Source organism: Numida meleagris, chromosome 3 (genome assembly GCF_002078875.1).
Source record: "Numida meleagris isolate 19003 breed g44 Domestic line chromosome 3, NumMel1.0, whole genome shotgun sequence".
In the NCBI taxonomy this organism is placed as follows: domain Eukaryota; kingdom Metazoa; phylum Chordata; class Aves; order Galliformes; family Numididae; genus Numida; species Numida meleagris.
Window position 1 is genome coordinate 76,527,090 of NC_034411.1, and position 12,732 is coordinate 76,539,821.

Sequence of the window (12,732 nt, forward strand, 5' to 3'; positions counted from 1 at the left end):
ATCGCTTACTGCCATTGTGCCGGGAGCCCTTAGCAGATAAGTCAGCTCCCGCAATCAAAAGACATAGGACATCCAAGGCCAGGATGGATGGGGCTTTGAGCAACCTGGTCTTGTGGGAGGTGTCCCTGCCTATAGCAGGGGATCGGGACTAGAAGATCTTAAAGGTCCCTTTCATCCCAAACCATTCTATGATTCTATGATCTTTCTGTAACTCAGTTCAGATATATGCTGAGATTCTTATATATAACTAATATATTTCCTTAGGTTTCTCATTTTCCCTTAGGCTTCATCTACTGCTCTTGTTAAGTCCACTTTGACCATTTGAGTAGCAGCAGACGATCCTCCTCGGAGACCAGCCAAGAAAATCTGCGGTCTGGGTACACTGCTCGAACTGTCACGCTTCGTCTGGGTGCTGCCATCTTTGGGCAGGTACACTTGGGTGGAGTTCTCCCTTCTCAGATGGCTGAGATCAGTCTGCATGGCATGAGTTAATTTGCGACGCAGATTGGCCTAAAGACACAAAAAGAATCAGGTGAAGCAAAATTTTTTTGGAACGTTTTAGCACTGCTGTTATACACAGGTGTTACACATTCTCCATTTGCACTCTGTACATCCACGGGCTTCACAAATCTGTAACACTGCACACTTCAGACTAACTGTTGAGACTAACAGAATGTGTGGACAGCCCTCTATGTAGCCAACGTAATTTTAAGTCAGCCTCTTGCTGGTTTTGTGTTTTCTTTGGTAACTGTTCTTCCAATTTTGTTAAATGCCGAAGATTTTCTTCTGTCAGAATAAAATGTGATTTTCTAAATTCTAGCAGTGCTTGAAATTAATTTCAGTTAACTGGAGAGTACACTGAATGTGACGGTGGGTAGATGAATCTCTTTGGGCATCTGCAAACCAAAACAAATTTGAGTATCCCGAGTATTGTGGATAACTAAACTATAGGATCAAGCTTTTTTCTAGTTTCTATCAAATGTAATGAGGTTTGGTGGCTGGCATCACAGATTATCAAATAAAAAGGGGAAAAAGCCTTCTTTCAAGACATTACTTGGTAGCCCCTTGGCAAGAGGCAAAATATAATGTTATTTATCTGATCCAGTGGTTGGCAACCTTGCCTATGGCAGGGGGGTTGGAACTAGCTGATCTTTAAGGTCCCCTCCAACCTAAGCCATTCTGCGGTTCCATGATTCTATGATTACGATGGCAATAATAAAACTATGTTTAATCATAGCAACTGCTGTAGATAAAATGACAAAACCTCTTCTTATGAAGTATTAAAGTTAGAAAATCAGCACTTAAAACAACAAAGTGTATGTTCCCTCTTTTATGTCAGCAATGGTGTATAACACTGTAAATCACATGATGTTATCACTGAAATACACCAAATACAGTCTCACACTGTGGGATTCAGACCCCTACATGTAAGTGAGAAGATTCCCGGAGTCCAGTCCTGTCAGTGGAGCGTGAAGTCAAAGATGATGGAGGCTGGAGAGTGACTACACCAGCCTGTAATTTGGTTTTCCCATCAGGAGCCCAAACACCATCCAAGACTTCACTAGCTAGATCTCTCGTGACTGTAAAGGAAGTTGAAGCACTCACATGTAGACAATCTACAGCTGAATCTTATGTCTTCTAAGAAAGTAATATTTTAACCCTTCAAGTTCTCTGGCTAGATCCCAATTCTCAAACACCCTTAGCACTTTGTCTCTCAACAGATCAAACCAATGAGCTACAAATGTGCTCGTAAGCTCTTCGTGCTCAACTATTAGAAAACATACACCATTGCTTATGCTAAAGATAAACTGCTGAACACATCCTATGCACTTATCCATATGCATCTTGGATAAATTTAGACTCATGCTGCAAAGAACAATACTTTGCAATAACTTCATACGAAGCTTGTTATCCAAGACATGAAAATCTGACAGTAACAAAATACAAACCAATTTTATAGCTTTTCTTCTCAGTTCCCACTCATTCCACTCATAGGACTTCACAATAGTTGGAGGCAAGATATGAGTATCAGTTTGAGTACCACTGTCACATTTTGTGGTTGGTTTCATCACAAGTTTGTCTGCTCTTCTTACCTGGATGGAAGAAAAAACCAAGGAGGCATTAATGAGAAGAATACAGGCGTTTAAGTAAGACAGCAGTTTGAAACCTACAAACCTGTAAATTGCAAATAGATAATGATTTTTACATTCAAAAATATTTTTAATCCTCTGACCCCACTAAAATTAAAAGAAACCATGTTCAAGTACTGTGTGGATGTGGCACTGAGGGACACGGTCAGTGGGCATGGTGGGGGTGGGCTGACGGTTGGACTAAGTGATCTTAGAGGTCTTTTCCAACCATAACAATTCTGTCATTCTCTGCCAGCGGTGGGATATAAACCTTATCTTTCTCACCAAGGGTCAGTTCGAGACTATGTTCTTTGCATTGCTAGGGATTTCAAGTTCACGATGCAATACAGAGAAAATCTAACACACCCAAATCAAGCCTTTGGATTTCGCACAGTAGAACTGTCACATTCATTATTAGCAAGTCCCCTTTTGTTTTGTAATGCATTCCCTAATTTCTGTCCCAGATATCACTACACCCTCACCCGACACATAATGATGAACTTCTGAGCTAAAGCTCTAGTTAATATGCTATCTAGCACATCTTCGGTTGCATTTACTTTCTGTTCCTTTAAGCTCATTTTGCAAAAATGAGGAAAAGAAACATCAGGCACAACATTTTTCTAGGCTAAGGATGAGCAGTTCTTTTTACTGCTACTGTAATCCTTTAGCTCCACACATTCTCCTAGGAAGAGACAAGGTGAGAATGTTAAGGGAAGATGTTTCTTATCTGCACCCTGAAGATTTGGAAGAGATGGACCATCAGGCATCCTGTGTGACAGGCAGATTATTCTTCTGGGTATCATCTGTTCTTTTTATGTTCTAGAAAGAACAGACCAAGCAGCAATCCAACAGCTGTTCAGCATAGGCAATGCGTACCCGCATATGTGGAGCAACGTATCCAAACTGATGGTGAAGGTCGAGCAGCTGAATTAGCTCTGCGTGTTCTTTTGCTTTTTCTACATTCAGTTGAATGAACTTATCTGGATCTTGAGCAAAAATGTATGCAGATTCTTTGGAACTGAAAACATAACATCTGTCCTTGTGCTTCAAAATTCCAATAGCGGGATTTCCTAAGGAAAAACAAAACCAAAACACCATGATATGCAATCCAAAAGGTATTTTTAATCAAGGTCATATGTTTCCCTCAAGTCGGCTTCACTTTTTTTTTTTTCTGAAATCAGAATAGATCTCTGGAAGAAGGTTTTTTAAATACAGAAAAGTGTATTTCTTTAGGTCATCACAACTGCTTTTGATCACTTTCCAACCACTATGCCTTAGTCGAGACTAGACTCTATGTCTGTGAGAAAAAACAATGGATAAAACACTTACAGCAAGGGTGTAAAACACACTGCCCATACCCAGAAATGTTACCCCTATAATCTCCAGCAAATGACTGCAGATCAGCAGTCCCTTTATACCAAGGGGCCTAACACTGAAATTAAGTGAAGAAGCAGAAGCAGCAGCTGAGAAACTGGACAATATAGTAAAAGAGAAAATTTAATGTCAATAATAGCCAAATAACCTGTCAAATAAAACACAAACTGAGCTCACCTACGATGAATGGCTCTGTTTTGGCTGTCATTGTCTAGGAAAGACTTAGAATCATCTCAGCCAGTGCTCTGAAGATACTAAATGGCACTACTCAAAGGCAATCAAAAAAAGCAGGAATAACATCAGGAATTATTAGGATACAGAAAGGGAGAAAAAATGATAAAAGCCTACATGTGCTTTTATCAAAAAAACAAAAATTAAATGAGGTGAGCTGGGAGTGATCAGTGGTTTGGAATGCTTTTCACAGAGGAAGAGTTAAAGAAAGAGGCCTCCTCAGCACTGAGAGCAAGCAACTGAAGAAAAATAACAAGGTACAAGGTTATAAAACCTGTAGAACTTCAGATATAAAATGACTATTTGCTAATTTTCCTAATAGAAAAAACTACCAGATCTTTGATGAAATTACCCAGCTGGAGCTTAAAACCTTCTCTGAAAGAGGTACTTTTCATACTACACATAATTATAACTGTAGGACTTATGACAGTAAGAATACCTCATGGCAAACTCTACATGGATTCAAAAAGCAATTAGATAAATGAAAAATCTCTATCAAGGATTATTTAACAGAAAGGTGCAGACACAACATTTATCTGAAGTAATCCCTTAACCACTGACTGCTAGAACAGGGAAGAGTATAATGAAGGAAGGACTACTCCTACTTGATTTCTCGTGATCTTCAAGTGTTCGTGACTGACCACATCCAGCAACCAGATACAAGGCTGGAGAGACCTTCAGTCCAACCCAGGACAGCTGTTCTCATATGCAGCGCTAAGTGTAATATATTTACACCACCATTAAAACATGTATTTGTTAATACTGCCAAGAAATTGTTGTACTTTCCTCCCAGCTTCCTGTAGGTTTAAAATAGCCTATATGGATAGGTTCTATAGAACATAGGGAGACAGAAAATACAAACTGATGGAGTAGCTGAAATGAGACTTGCTTTCAAGACAAGTGACCCTAGACAAAACCAAATAAAATCCAACCATTAGTTGACCACTAAATGCAATTTTGCATTCTTGTCAGAGAAGACTTTTGGTGCTTGATATCTACTGTTTAAATATATACCCACTGTTTAAGGCATGAATGTGTGTGTTTGCAGCAAACAGATTTTCCATTGACTGCATGAAAACACACTGACAACAATAAACAAACCTGCATTCAGCTGCAATGTAGGTTTTACAGATGCACAAATAGCAAGGAGGAAACACTAATCCATCTCATCTTGCCTTTCCTTCTGCTTGCTTGCACCTACCTTCTCTCGAAGCCTTCCTACCTTCTATTTTGGGCATTTTATCTGGACATTTCTTAAAGAATAGCACTTCAACAAGGGAAATAAGTTAGCTGGGAGTGAAAATTACGTATATGAAAATTCAGAACTCCAGCATTAACAGAAGAGGACACATCCAGAATATGTCTTCACATTTTCCTTAGTACTTGTGAACATATAAAGTAAGGAGAACATCTAACTACAATGCATACCTGGAAGGGTGAGGCCTTTTACACCAATTGCATGTGCACAGAAACCATGGTACTGGATTAACAACTGATCAAAATTAGCGGTATTCTCTGGAAAAAGCCATTCCTGGTTCTTGAAGTCAGAAGCATTCACTTTTGTCCCTAAGAAACGGTTTAACAAGGGAAGGATTTCAGTAACAACACATCTGATGCTTAAAACACAATAAAGCTACAGACTGGGCCAATTACTAATGTCTTCATAGAGGGATCTGCAGTGCCAAGATCCCCAAATCCAAATTTCAGACCTACCTTAGAAGAAATCCTAAGGAATCAGTCCTGAAGGACTGAAAAATCAGTACTGTGGGATCCTGCTTTAACAGCATTAGTTTTCTTTGGAAACAGAACTACAAGAGGAAGGTAATATTAAGTACTTCTATTTTGTTTTCATCCATTCACAAATGACACATTGCCTTGAGTATAGCTTGGTTTATTGGGAGTATCATCTTTACAAAAAAATAATTTTGGTAAAAAAAACAACCACCACCACAATAATCTCGAGAAAGGAAGGAAAACAAAATGGTAATAACTTTCAGTACCCATGGTTTCTCTTATCCTCTCCTTATCAGTTTTCACAGTCACTCCTTCCAGAAGAGATGCTAGCAGTTCCTCAGGAAAAAGCTGTGACTGGGCTTCCAAGAACTGTTGCAGACAGTTAGTCATATTTGTGAGGAAGCTTAGCAGCAGTATCTCATCCTGAAACCTGGTCCATAGGTTAAAAGTTGCAACAAAAAGAGGCTAGGAAAAAAAGGAAAATTATCTGAAATCCAGAATCATTTTATGTCTGTGACATAACCCAAATGCTGTGCACAACAATCCCTGAGGTGAACAAAACTGACCTGATCTACAAGGCTTTCAGCACCCGGAAACTCAGGGGGAAGCCCAGGGCTTGGAAAATGGAATTCCCATCTCAGTGCCCAAGCACTTACGTATGGCCACAGGCCAGAAGGATATTTTGTCACTTTTCACTCTACGGTCTTTTCTGAACAGATCACTTGGATGGTTACAGGGCTCCCAACAAAACTGGAAGCTGCCATTCCCAGCAGCAATGCTGACATCCATGTGCACTCACAGGTAGAAGAAGCCTTTCAGTTTGGAGTGTAAGTATTTACTTTAATTATGTGTTTGGTAACTTCTAAATATGCAGTGTTTATGAGAAAATTTTCAACAAATCCTAGATGGATGCTAACAGCATTGTATTTCATGCGTGCTACCAGCATTATTACATGAACGGTCAAAAGAGTTGGCTCTGCAATCTGTCAGCATCATTAGCAGGGTGAAAATGTTAAGGTTACAAAACTGGAAGAAATGAAAGGAAAGGAAGCAAGGATCAAAACCATTCTTGCTATAACAAACTAGAATAAAAAGAATATTAATAAAATCTACTGTTTTTTTCTAAAATAAAGGCTTACTACAAATATAGTCCTTATTCTATAGTTTTAAGTGGCAGGACATCCTGCTTCTCCACATTCCCGCAGGATTCAGCTTCTCAGCAACTAGCCAAAGGCAACAAAATCTGTTTTGTAACAAGGAAATCTCCATCTGCAAAGGATCTGAAATCAAATCACATTACATATTCTGTCTTCAGCAGAGAAGAAGAAACAACTAACCAACCCGAAGAGAAGAAATCTAGGAAGCAGCCAGGAGGAGAGAGCTTCTGGGGAGAAAGGTAATGTGTATTCAGAAAGGTTAACCTTGGGTCAGTGAACCAAATCTTCACAGACTCTTCCTCTCACCCAGGGAAGAGATAGGCTTTTCCAGAAGTTGTTCCACAGCCTAAACTGGGCTTCCTTCTCTCACCCACCCCTGAGGAAAGGCTACCCATCCCTTCCCTCTCTCTTTACCATTGTGTTAAAGCGTGTCCCGAGCACTTAAGCCTTGTGAAGATACAGGAGAAAAACTGATTTGGGCACCTCGATGAGCAGCATATATGTTCTTCAAATGAAAACGTCTGGCTTGTAAAATGGCAAGCACACATTCAGTGCCAGAACACATTGTTTCCATAAGTTTTCTGCTCAGAGTAGGCACAGGGTGCATAATATTCCTTCCTCCCCCCATCCTCATTAGACTTTATTTCGCTTTCTAATTATTTATTGTGAAGGATGCAACATTGAAACAAAACAGGAAAATATTGCTGTCATTCTAAAAATACTGACAAATGACTCAAGACACTTACAATAAAATAGTATTTCATTCCTTCCCCTCATTTTGTACCTCGCTCTCCTTTTACCTTGAGATCAAGTCCCATAGTTTAGGTGCCTCTCCAAAAAAGCAGGCAGAGTGCTGTTACAATAGAGAGGAAACAATGCAGCCTTTTTCTTAAACTGGGCAAAACCACTCTTGCAAAGTATTTTGTAATGGTTTCCTAAATTTTAATAATTAAAACCAGATAGGTTTTCCATTCAAAATACTTACAAAAGCTTCTTTGGTATCTACGGAGTCCTTATTGTGAATGGTGCTTTTTAACTGCTCCATGGTTCCTGCAAACTGCACGTTCACCTTTTCCATTTCTTGACTACTTGTAACTGCGTCAGACTGGAAGAAGAATGTACTTCAGGTAAGAAGTATGATAGTCAAAAAAATAAGTATTTAGTAACAAAAAGATATATTAAAAGAAATATTTTTTCAAGCTTTATGATACACAGGAGACACAGAAAAAAACAGCAGTTCTTAAAAGACAGATACCATGATCTTCATAAGTATGACAAGTTTCAGGAATTTAAATTGTGTTCTTAAGACTTTGGATGACTCTGCACATGTTGGGGATGTCTACAGCCTAAAACTGAGATGATGTATGAACTGAACAAGCAGAATTTTTCTTTCATTTTTCTTTTGGGAGATAGCTTTTAATAGAAGCAAATCTTCTTGTTCCACATCTTCTTCAGGTAACTTCAGGTCACCTGGCTTTTCTTACAAGGTATTTTATGGCAGAATCCCACTTTCTCCAGTCATCTGCGCAGTGTCCGAGCAGACTATCAGCATGCAAACACAAAAAATGCCCTACCTTTTTAGTTCTTTGGTGATAAAATGAAACATCGCCCCCAGAAAAGAAAACCCCCAGGAATGAAATGGAATTACAGTCACACTGAAACAAACAATTCACGTGTGTTGCCTTTTACCTGAAAGCAGCAAAACCCAGCAAGTTCAGTACTGAGCTCAGCATGACAGATTACGTAGGTTCTCATATACTGAGAAAAATCTGATTTTGATCATTGCTCATTTTTTTTTGATTTTGATTTCTTCAGAACTGTACAAGAAGGTAACTTGAATCCCCTCTACCTGCAATAAAATCCCGTGGGATACAACAAGAGGGTATCTCACCAGAAGGATGCAAAGGAAGGCCTCATACTGCCTCACATTGAACAGTGCCTCTTTTAGTTTTAAAGAGCTAAGCTGCCTGTATCTGTTCTGGTCTTCATGCATGGATTCCAGCAGAGCGGTGTAACCGTGGGCAAGCTCATGGCAAGCATTAAGGCGGGCCTCAATAGATTGGATAGCTGATGGGATGGCTTCATTCAGAATGGCTGGCACTGTTTATACAGAACAAACACAAGATACGTACATAGAAAGAGAGTGTTTGAAATCGTTAGCAAATGGTTACAGTGCAGTATTAGAGCCAAGCAGTATTCCATTAAAGTTTGTACTAGATTCATCCACTGTATCTTACAGTAAACTCAGAATTAAAGCTGTGGAAATACAACAGTCAAGGACTGTGAGAAGTCTTGCTTTACAATAGATGCGCTTCAGTAGTTAATACTGGCAGGTTTCCTCATTTGTAAAATACCAGTAACAAAGGTAAGTCTTGCCCTGCTCCAAATGCACCTTCTCAAAAATTCTAAGATGCCTACTGACTTATTTTTTTTTTTACACATGAAACAGGTAGAATGCTTCCAAATGCATAACATTTTTGAGAACGTTAAGAATCTGAAGAGGTAACTCTAAATTGTTGGAATACAGGTAATGCCCAAGCAACTTTTAACAATTCTCATTACACTTACTCAAAAGAATATTATAAATGGTTCAACAGAGCCCTTTCAAGATCTTAATTAACTGCTTTTTAAGGCAAATGTTACACATTTAGTTCGATTAATGGCAAGAGATCCAAGAACATGCTTTCTTGGGGTAAATTAGTGCATGAAGTTAACATGTGTAGTCCTTGAGGTACTGACAACCTGGAACAGGTTGCCCACGGAGGTGGTGGATGCCCTCACTCTGGTGACTTTCAAGGCCAGGCTGGCACACGCTCTGGGCAACCTGACTGAGCTGTGCATGTCCCTGTTCATTGCAGGGGAGATGACCTTTAACAGGGGAGATGGCCTTCCAACTCTAGAGATTCTATGATTCTATGATTCTAAACCACAAAGGATTCTCTCTTAGCCTGTATGGAATCCTATAATCAAATACTAAATTTGTTTTTTTCCTTCAGGTTTACAGATCCTGGGTCAAAGCTGTTTATCTAGAGAGACAGGATATTACTGGAGGCACTCCAGTGAAGAAGGTCGGGAACAATTAATTAGGAACTGACAACTCAAATGCAATTGTATGCTTACAGTCATCGATGCCTTTTCCTCCTTTTCCACATTCCTTGTTGTACAACCGAATTCCTGTGACTAGCATGGTAAGATTTTTTAGCTGTTGCTCTTTATCCTTCTTACTGAGTGGTAAGAAAGTAACCAGAGCTGCCTGGGGGAAGACACTCTGTAAGGCAGCTGGAAGTTAAGAGAATAGGAAAAAAAAAGTGGTTAAACACGCAAAAGTATCCTCTCCTGAACAACAACTACAGGAAGCAGAAATTCATGGCTGAGCACTGACAGTTTGGGCAGTATGCAGTCATCACAGTTTATCACATCTGTATCTAAAGATCAGTGAAAAGGTGACATTTTATTCTTCAACAAAAGAAGTCCGATTTCACAAGTGAGCGTTTACGGACCTGTTACCTCCCTGACGACCTCAATGTCTGTTGAGGATCCCAGGCCAGAGCTCAGCAGCACGTAGCTAACAATCATTTGATACACATTCTTCATTTCCTCTTGCATGCGGGGACGACTATCTGTGATGTCTCTGAGCAGAGGAGCCAACCTGCCCTCCAGAACACGATGATGCTCTCTGAGTAATTCAGCTAAAAAAGAAGGACAGTTAGAAAGAGCCACCTGTATTCTTTGGAATTTGGCTTACGCAGACTGGGCAATTCATAACCACAGCCAATTTAAGGTTTCTGAAGCACCGATATATGAAAGACACGTTCAAGGTATCACGCTCTTCTATTTAACTGCAGTGAAGTTAAATATTAGCAAAACCAGCAAGATTAGCATCAGTAGAGGCCAGATGATTCGGGGTAACTTAAACCAGCAGCTCTGCCTCACTGGACTCCATGAGTGCAGTAGGACACCTAACACACACACACATTTCATACACATCTAAAGTTACATGACCAAATCTGAACATTACGCAGGATCTCACAAGCTGTTTTACTGGACTTACTGAGCTTGTTGCGTCCATAAGACTTTGGAACAGCTTCCCAGTTTTGCTTATTTTTGTTTTTACTACATACTAACAAGAAAACACTTCCATGACACTCCCAGTCTCCTGGAAACATTTACTTTTTGTCTACTCTTGCTTTATTTTCTGTGCTCCAGCCAACACTCACTGTCCCATTGAAGTAAGAAGTTCATTACAGCAGAGACATTCTCCCCATCTCACTTTTCTTCCACTTCCACACTCCCTTTCTGAGACCATATGAAGTTACCACGGATGAGACCAAAGCAGACTAGGCTAAAACCACAGTTGTCAAAACTTGTTCACAGCTCTCAGTTATGGATATTTACAGACCATCAGGTTCTTTTTCAGATATATCAATGAAGTTCCATGCAGTGGTTCTCTACCAGATACACAGGTGCAGCCTGAGCCTTGCTTGCTAAAACCTCTCGCTCCTATACAGTACATTTCTCCAGGGACTGTTATTCTGCTTTACCACCAGCATTCATTTAAAAAGGAATCATTAATAGCCCTACAGGGAGAGATTAAAGCCTAAATCAGAATGAACTGCTTCTCTTAAAACATGTATTATATTGAAATTACCTCTGTTTGCGTAGTTCAAATCAAAGTAAACTTGCATCTTAATTGTGCTCAGGGATGGGTTTGTTGTGTCAAGCAGTCTGGAAACACAGAGCTAAGGAGAGAGACAGAGAAGTGAATTCTTTTGAATGAGTTTGGAAACTTCTGAACTGCTCACGATTATGTGACAGGTTTCAAAACTCTGCAGAGCAGTTCCCTCCATTCCCTAGACATGCAACAATTTCTATTCATTCACCAGAGTGAACACATAATCTTCAGCTACAGAGCTATGATAACAAAGTGTCGTTAGAGTTCTGAACATGTTTGTATCAAAATAAAATGGCATTATGGTTACAGTATATAATGATACAGTCTTAGCAAAGTACTGACACTCACCATCCTGTCAGAATTACCTGGATAAGATTTTGCACATCCTTTTTTGTAAGGATTTGATCCACATTAAAGTCATTTCTTGGATCTAGAATAACAGCTTTCACCTAGAAATGGCCAAGAGAAAGCTATTAACTTATATCGCAGCATCTACTCCTTGCAAATAACCTCTTAAGTTCTGAAAAATCTCTGTTGTAGTCAATGTTCTTTAGCTTAGAGAGGAAATAATTAAAACTGAGTCTTCTAACATTTATTTTGGTTTTCTTTGTGATTTATCAACAGTTCATGTTCCTGTCATTGCTCTTCTTTGCCACAAGCCAGACCTGGGGCCCATGGCCTTTTCAGAGCCCCATGTTCACATTTTTTTAGGGGAAAGAAAATGTTTTTTCATGTTTCATGTTTCTAAGACCCCATATCGAGTATTACCCACTGGCTCTTTAGGACTCCTGGGCAGCCCAAAACAGAGCCATTCCCAGCTCGGGTCACTCCTGGGCCGCAGCCATTCCAACTTTGGTACCCTGACATGAAGTTGACTTCTGAAGTTGATTGATTTTTATGTCCTTGCTTCACGTCATTCATTCTGGGCAGCGCTGGGGACCGGGGGAACTCTTTGCCTCAGGTAAAGCTGGAGATGGAGCACCACGGGCGCCCTGACAGCAGCTGGGAATCGCTCTTACCATGAAAGCCACCACTGTTTCGGAGACGGCGTGTCCGTGGGCGGCACACTCCTGCCCCGCTTGGCGGATGATGTGCCTTATGACCCCCTCGGACGGATCCCACGACATTCTGGGCCAACGCCACCCTGGTGGCCCGAGGAAGAAAGACGAAGGCCGGTTAGCAGAATGTCACCGGGCTTTAGCTCCGTATACTCCTCCTCTGGCGGCCGACCCTAACCCACCCGCCTCCTCGAGCCATTCCTGGGGTGACGTCCCATCGCCCCGCTTCCCCCGCGTTCACCTCACCTCACCCGGCCCGGCTCGACCTAGCGGCGGCAGCCGGTGAGCGCGGGCCGCAGGCGGCCGCGGCCCTGCCCGTTGTCGTGGCGACCGAGCCGCTCGGGGGCGGCGCGCGCGTGCACGGGCGGCGCGTGCGC

The 12,732-nt window shown here is 40.8% G+C and overlaps 1 protein-coding gene across 3 annotated transcripts; it reads right to left on the reverse strand.

Annotated features, from left to right (window-relative positions):
* Positions 235–12,715, reverse strand: CFAP206 (cilia and flagella associated protein 206). Of its 3 annotated transcripts, none has more exons than XM_021391736.1 (13): positions 12,602–12,715; positions 12,317–12,441; positions 11,663–11,746; positions 11,274–11,364; positions 10,126–10,314; positions 9,746–9,904; positions 8,517–8,725; positions 7,611–7,730; positions 5,735–5,933; positions 5,163–5,300; positions 3,006–3,199; positions 1,950–2,093; positions 235–510 (listed from the first exon to the last, which is right to left on the reverse strand). In XM_021391736.1, exons 2-13 carry the CDS (start codon positions 12,422–12,424, stop codon positions 280–282), a joined length of 1,866 nt encoding a protein of 621 aa, XP_021247411.1. In that variant the 5' UTR covers positions 12,425–12,441; positions 12,602–12,715; the 3' UTR covers positions 235–279. The 3 variants fall into 3 exon arrangements, with proteins under 3 accessions (XP_021247411.1, XP_021247412.1, XP_021247413.1); XM_021391737.1 differs by having other exon boundaries at positions 12,597–12,694; XM_021391738.1 differs by having other exon boundaries at positions 12,538–12,668.

What these genes read in the sequence shown, in the direction of transcription:
- CFAP206 (XM_021391736.1), bottom strand. Translation starts at nt 12,424, where the DNA reads ATGTCGTGGGATCCGTCCGAGGGGGTCATAAGGCACATCATCCGCCAA. An exon ending in TTTGAACTACGCAAACAGAG is followed by an intron (nt 10,315 to 11,273) that starts GTAATTTCAATA and finishes CTTCTTTTTTAG; the next exon opens with CTGAATTACTCAGAGAGCAT. An exon ending in ACGTTGCTCCACATATGCGG is followed by an intron (nt 2,094 to 3,005) that starts GTACGCATTGCC and finishes TCTTCCATCCAG; the next exon opens with GTAAGAAGAGCAGACAAACT.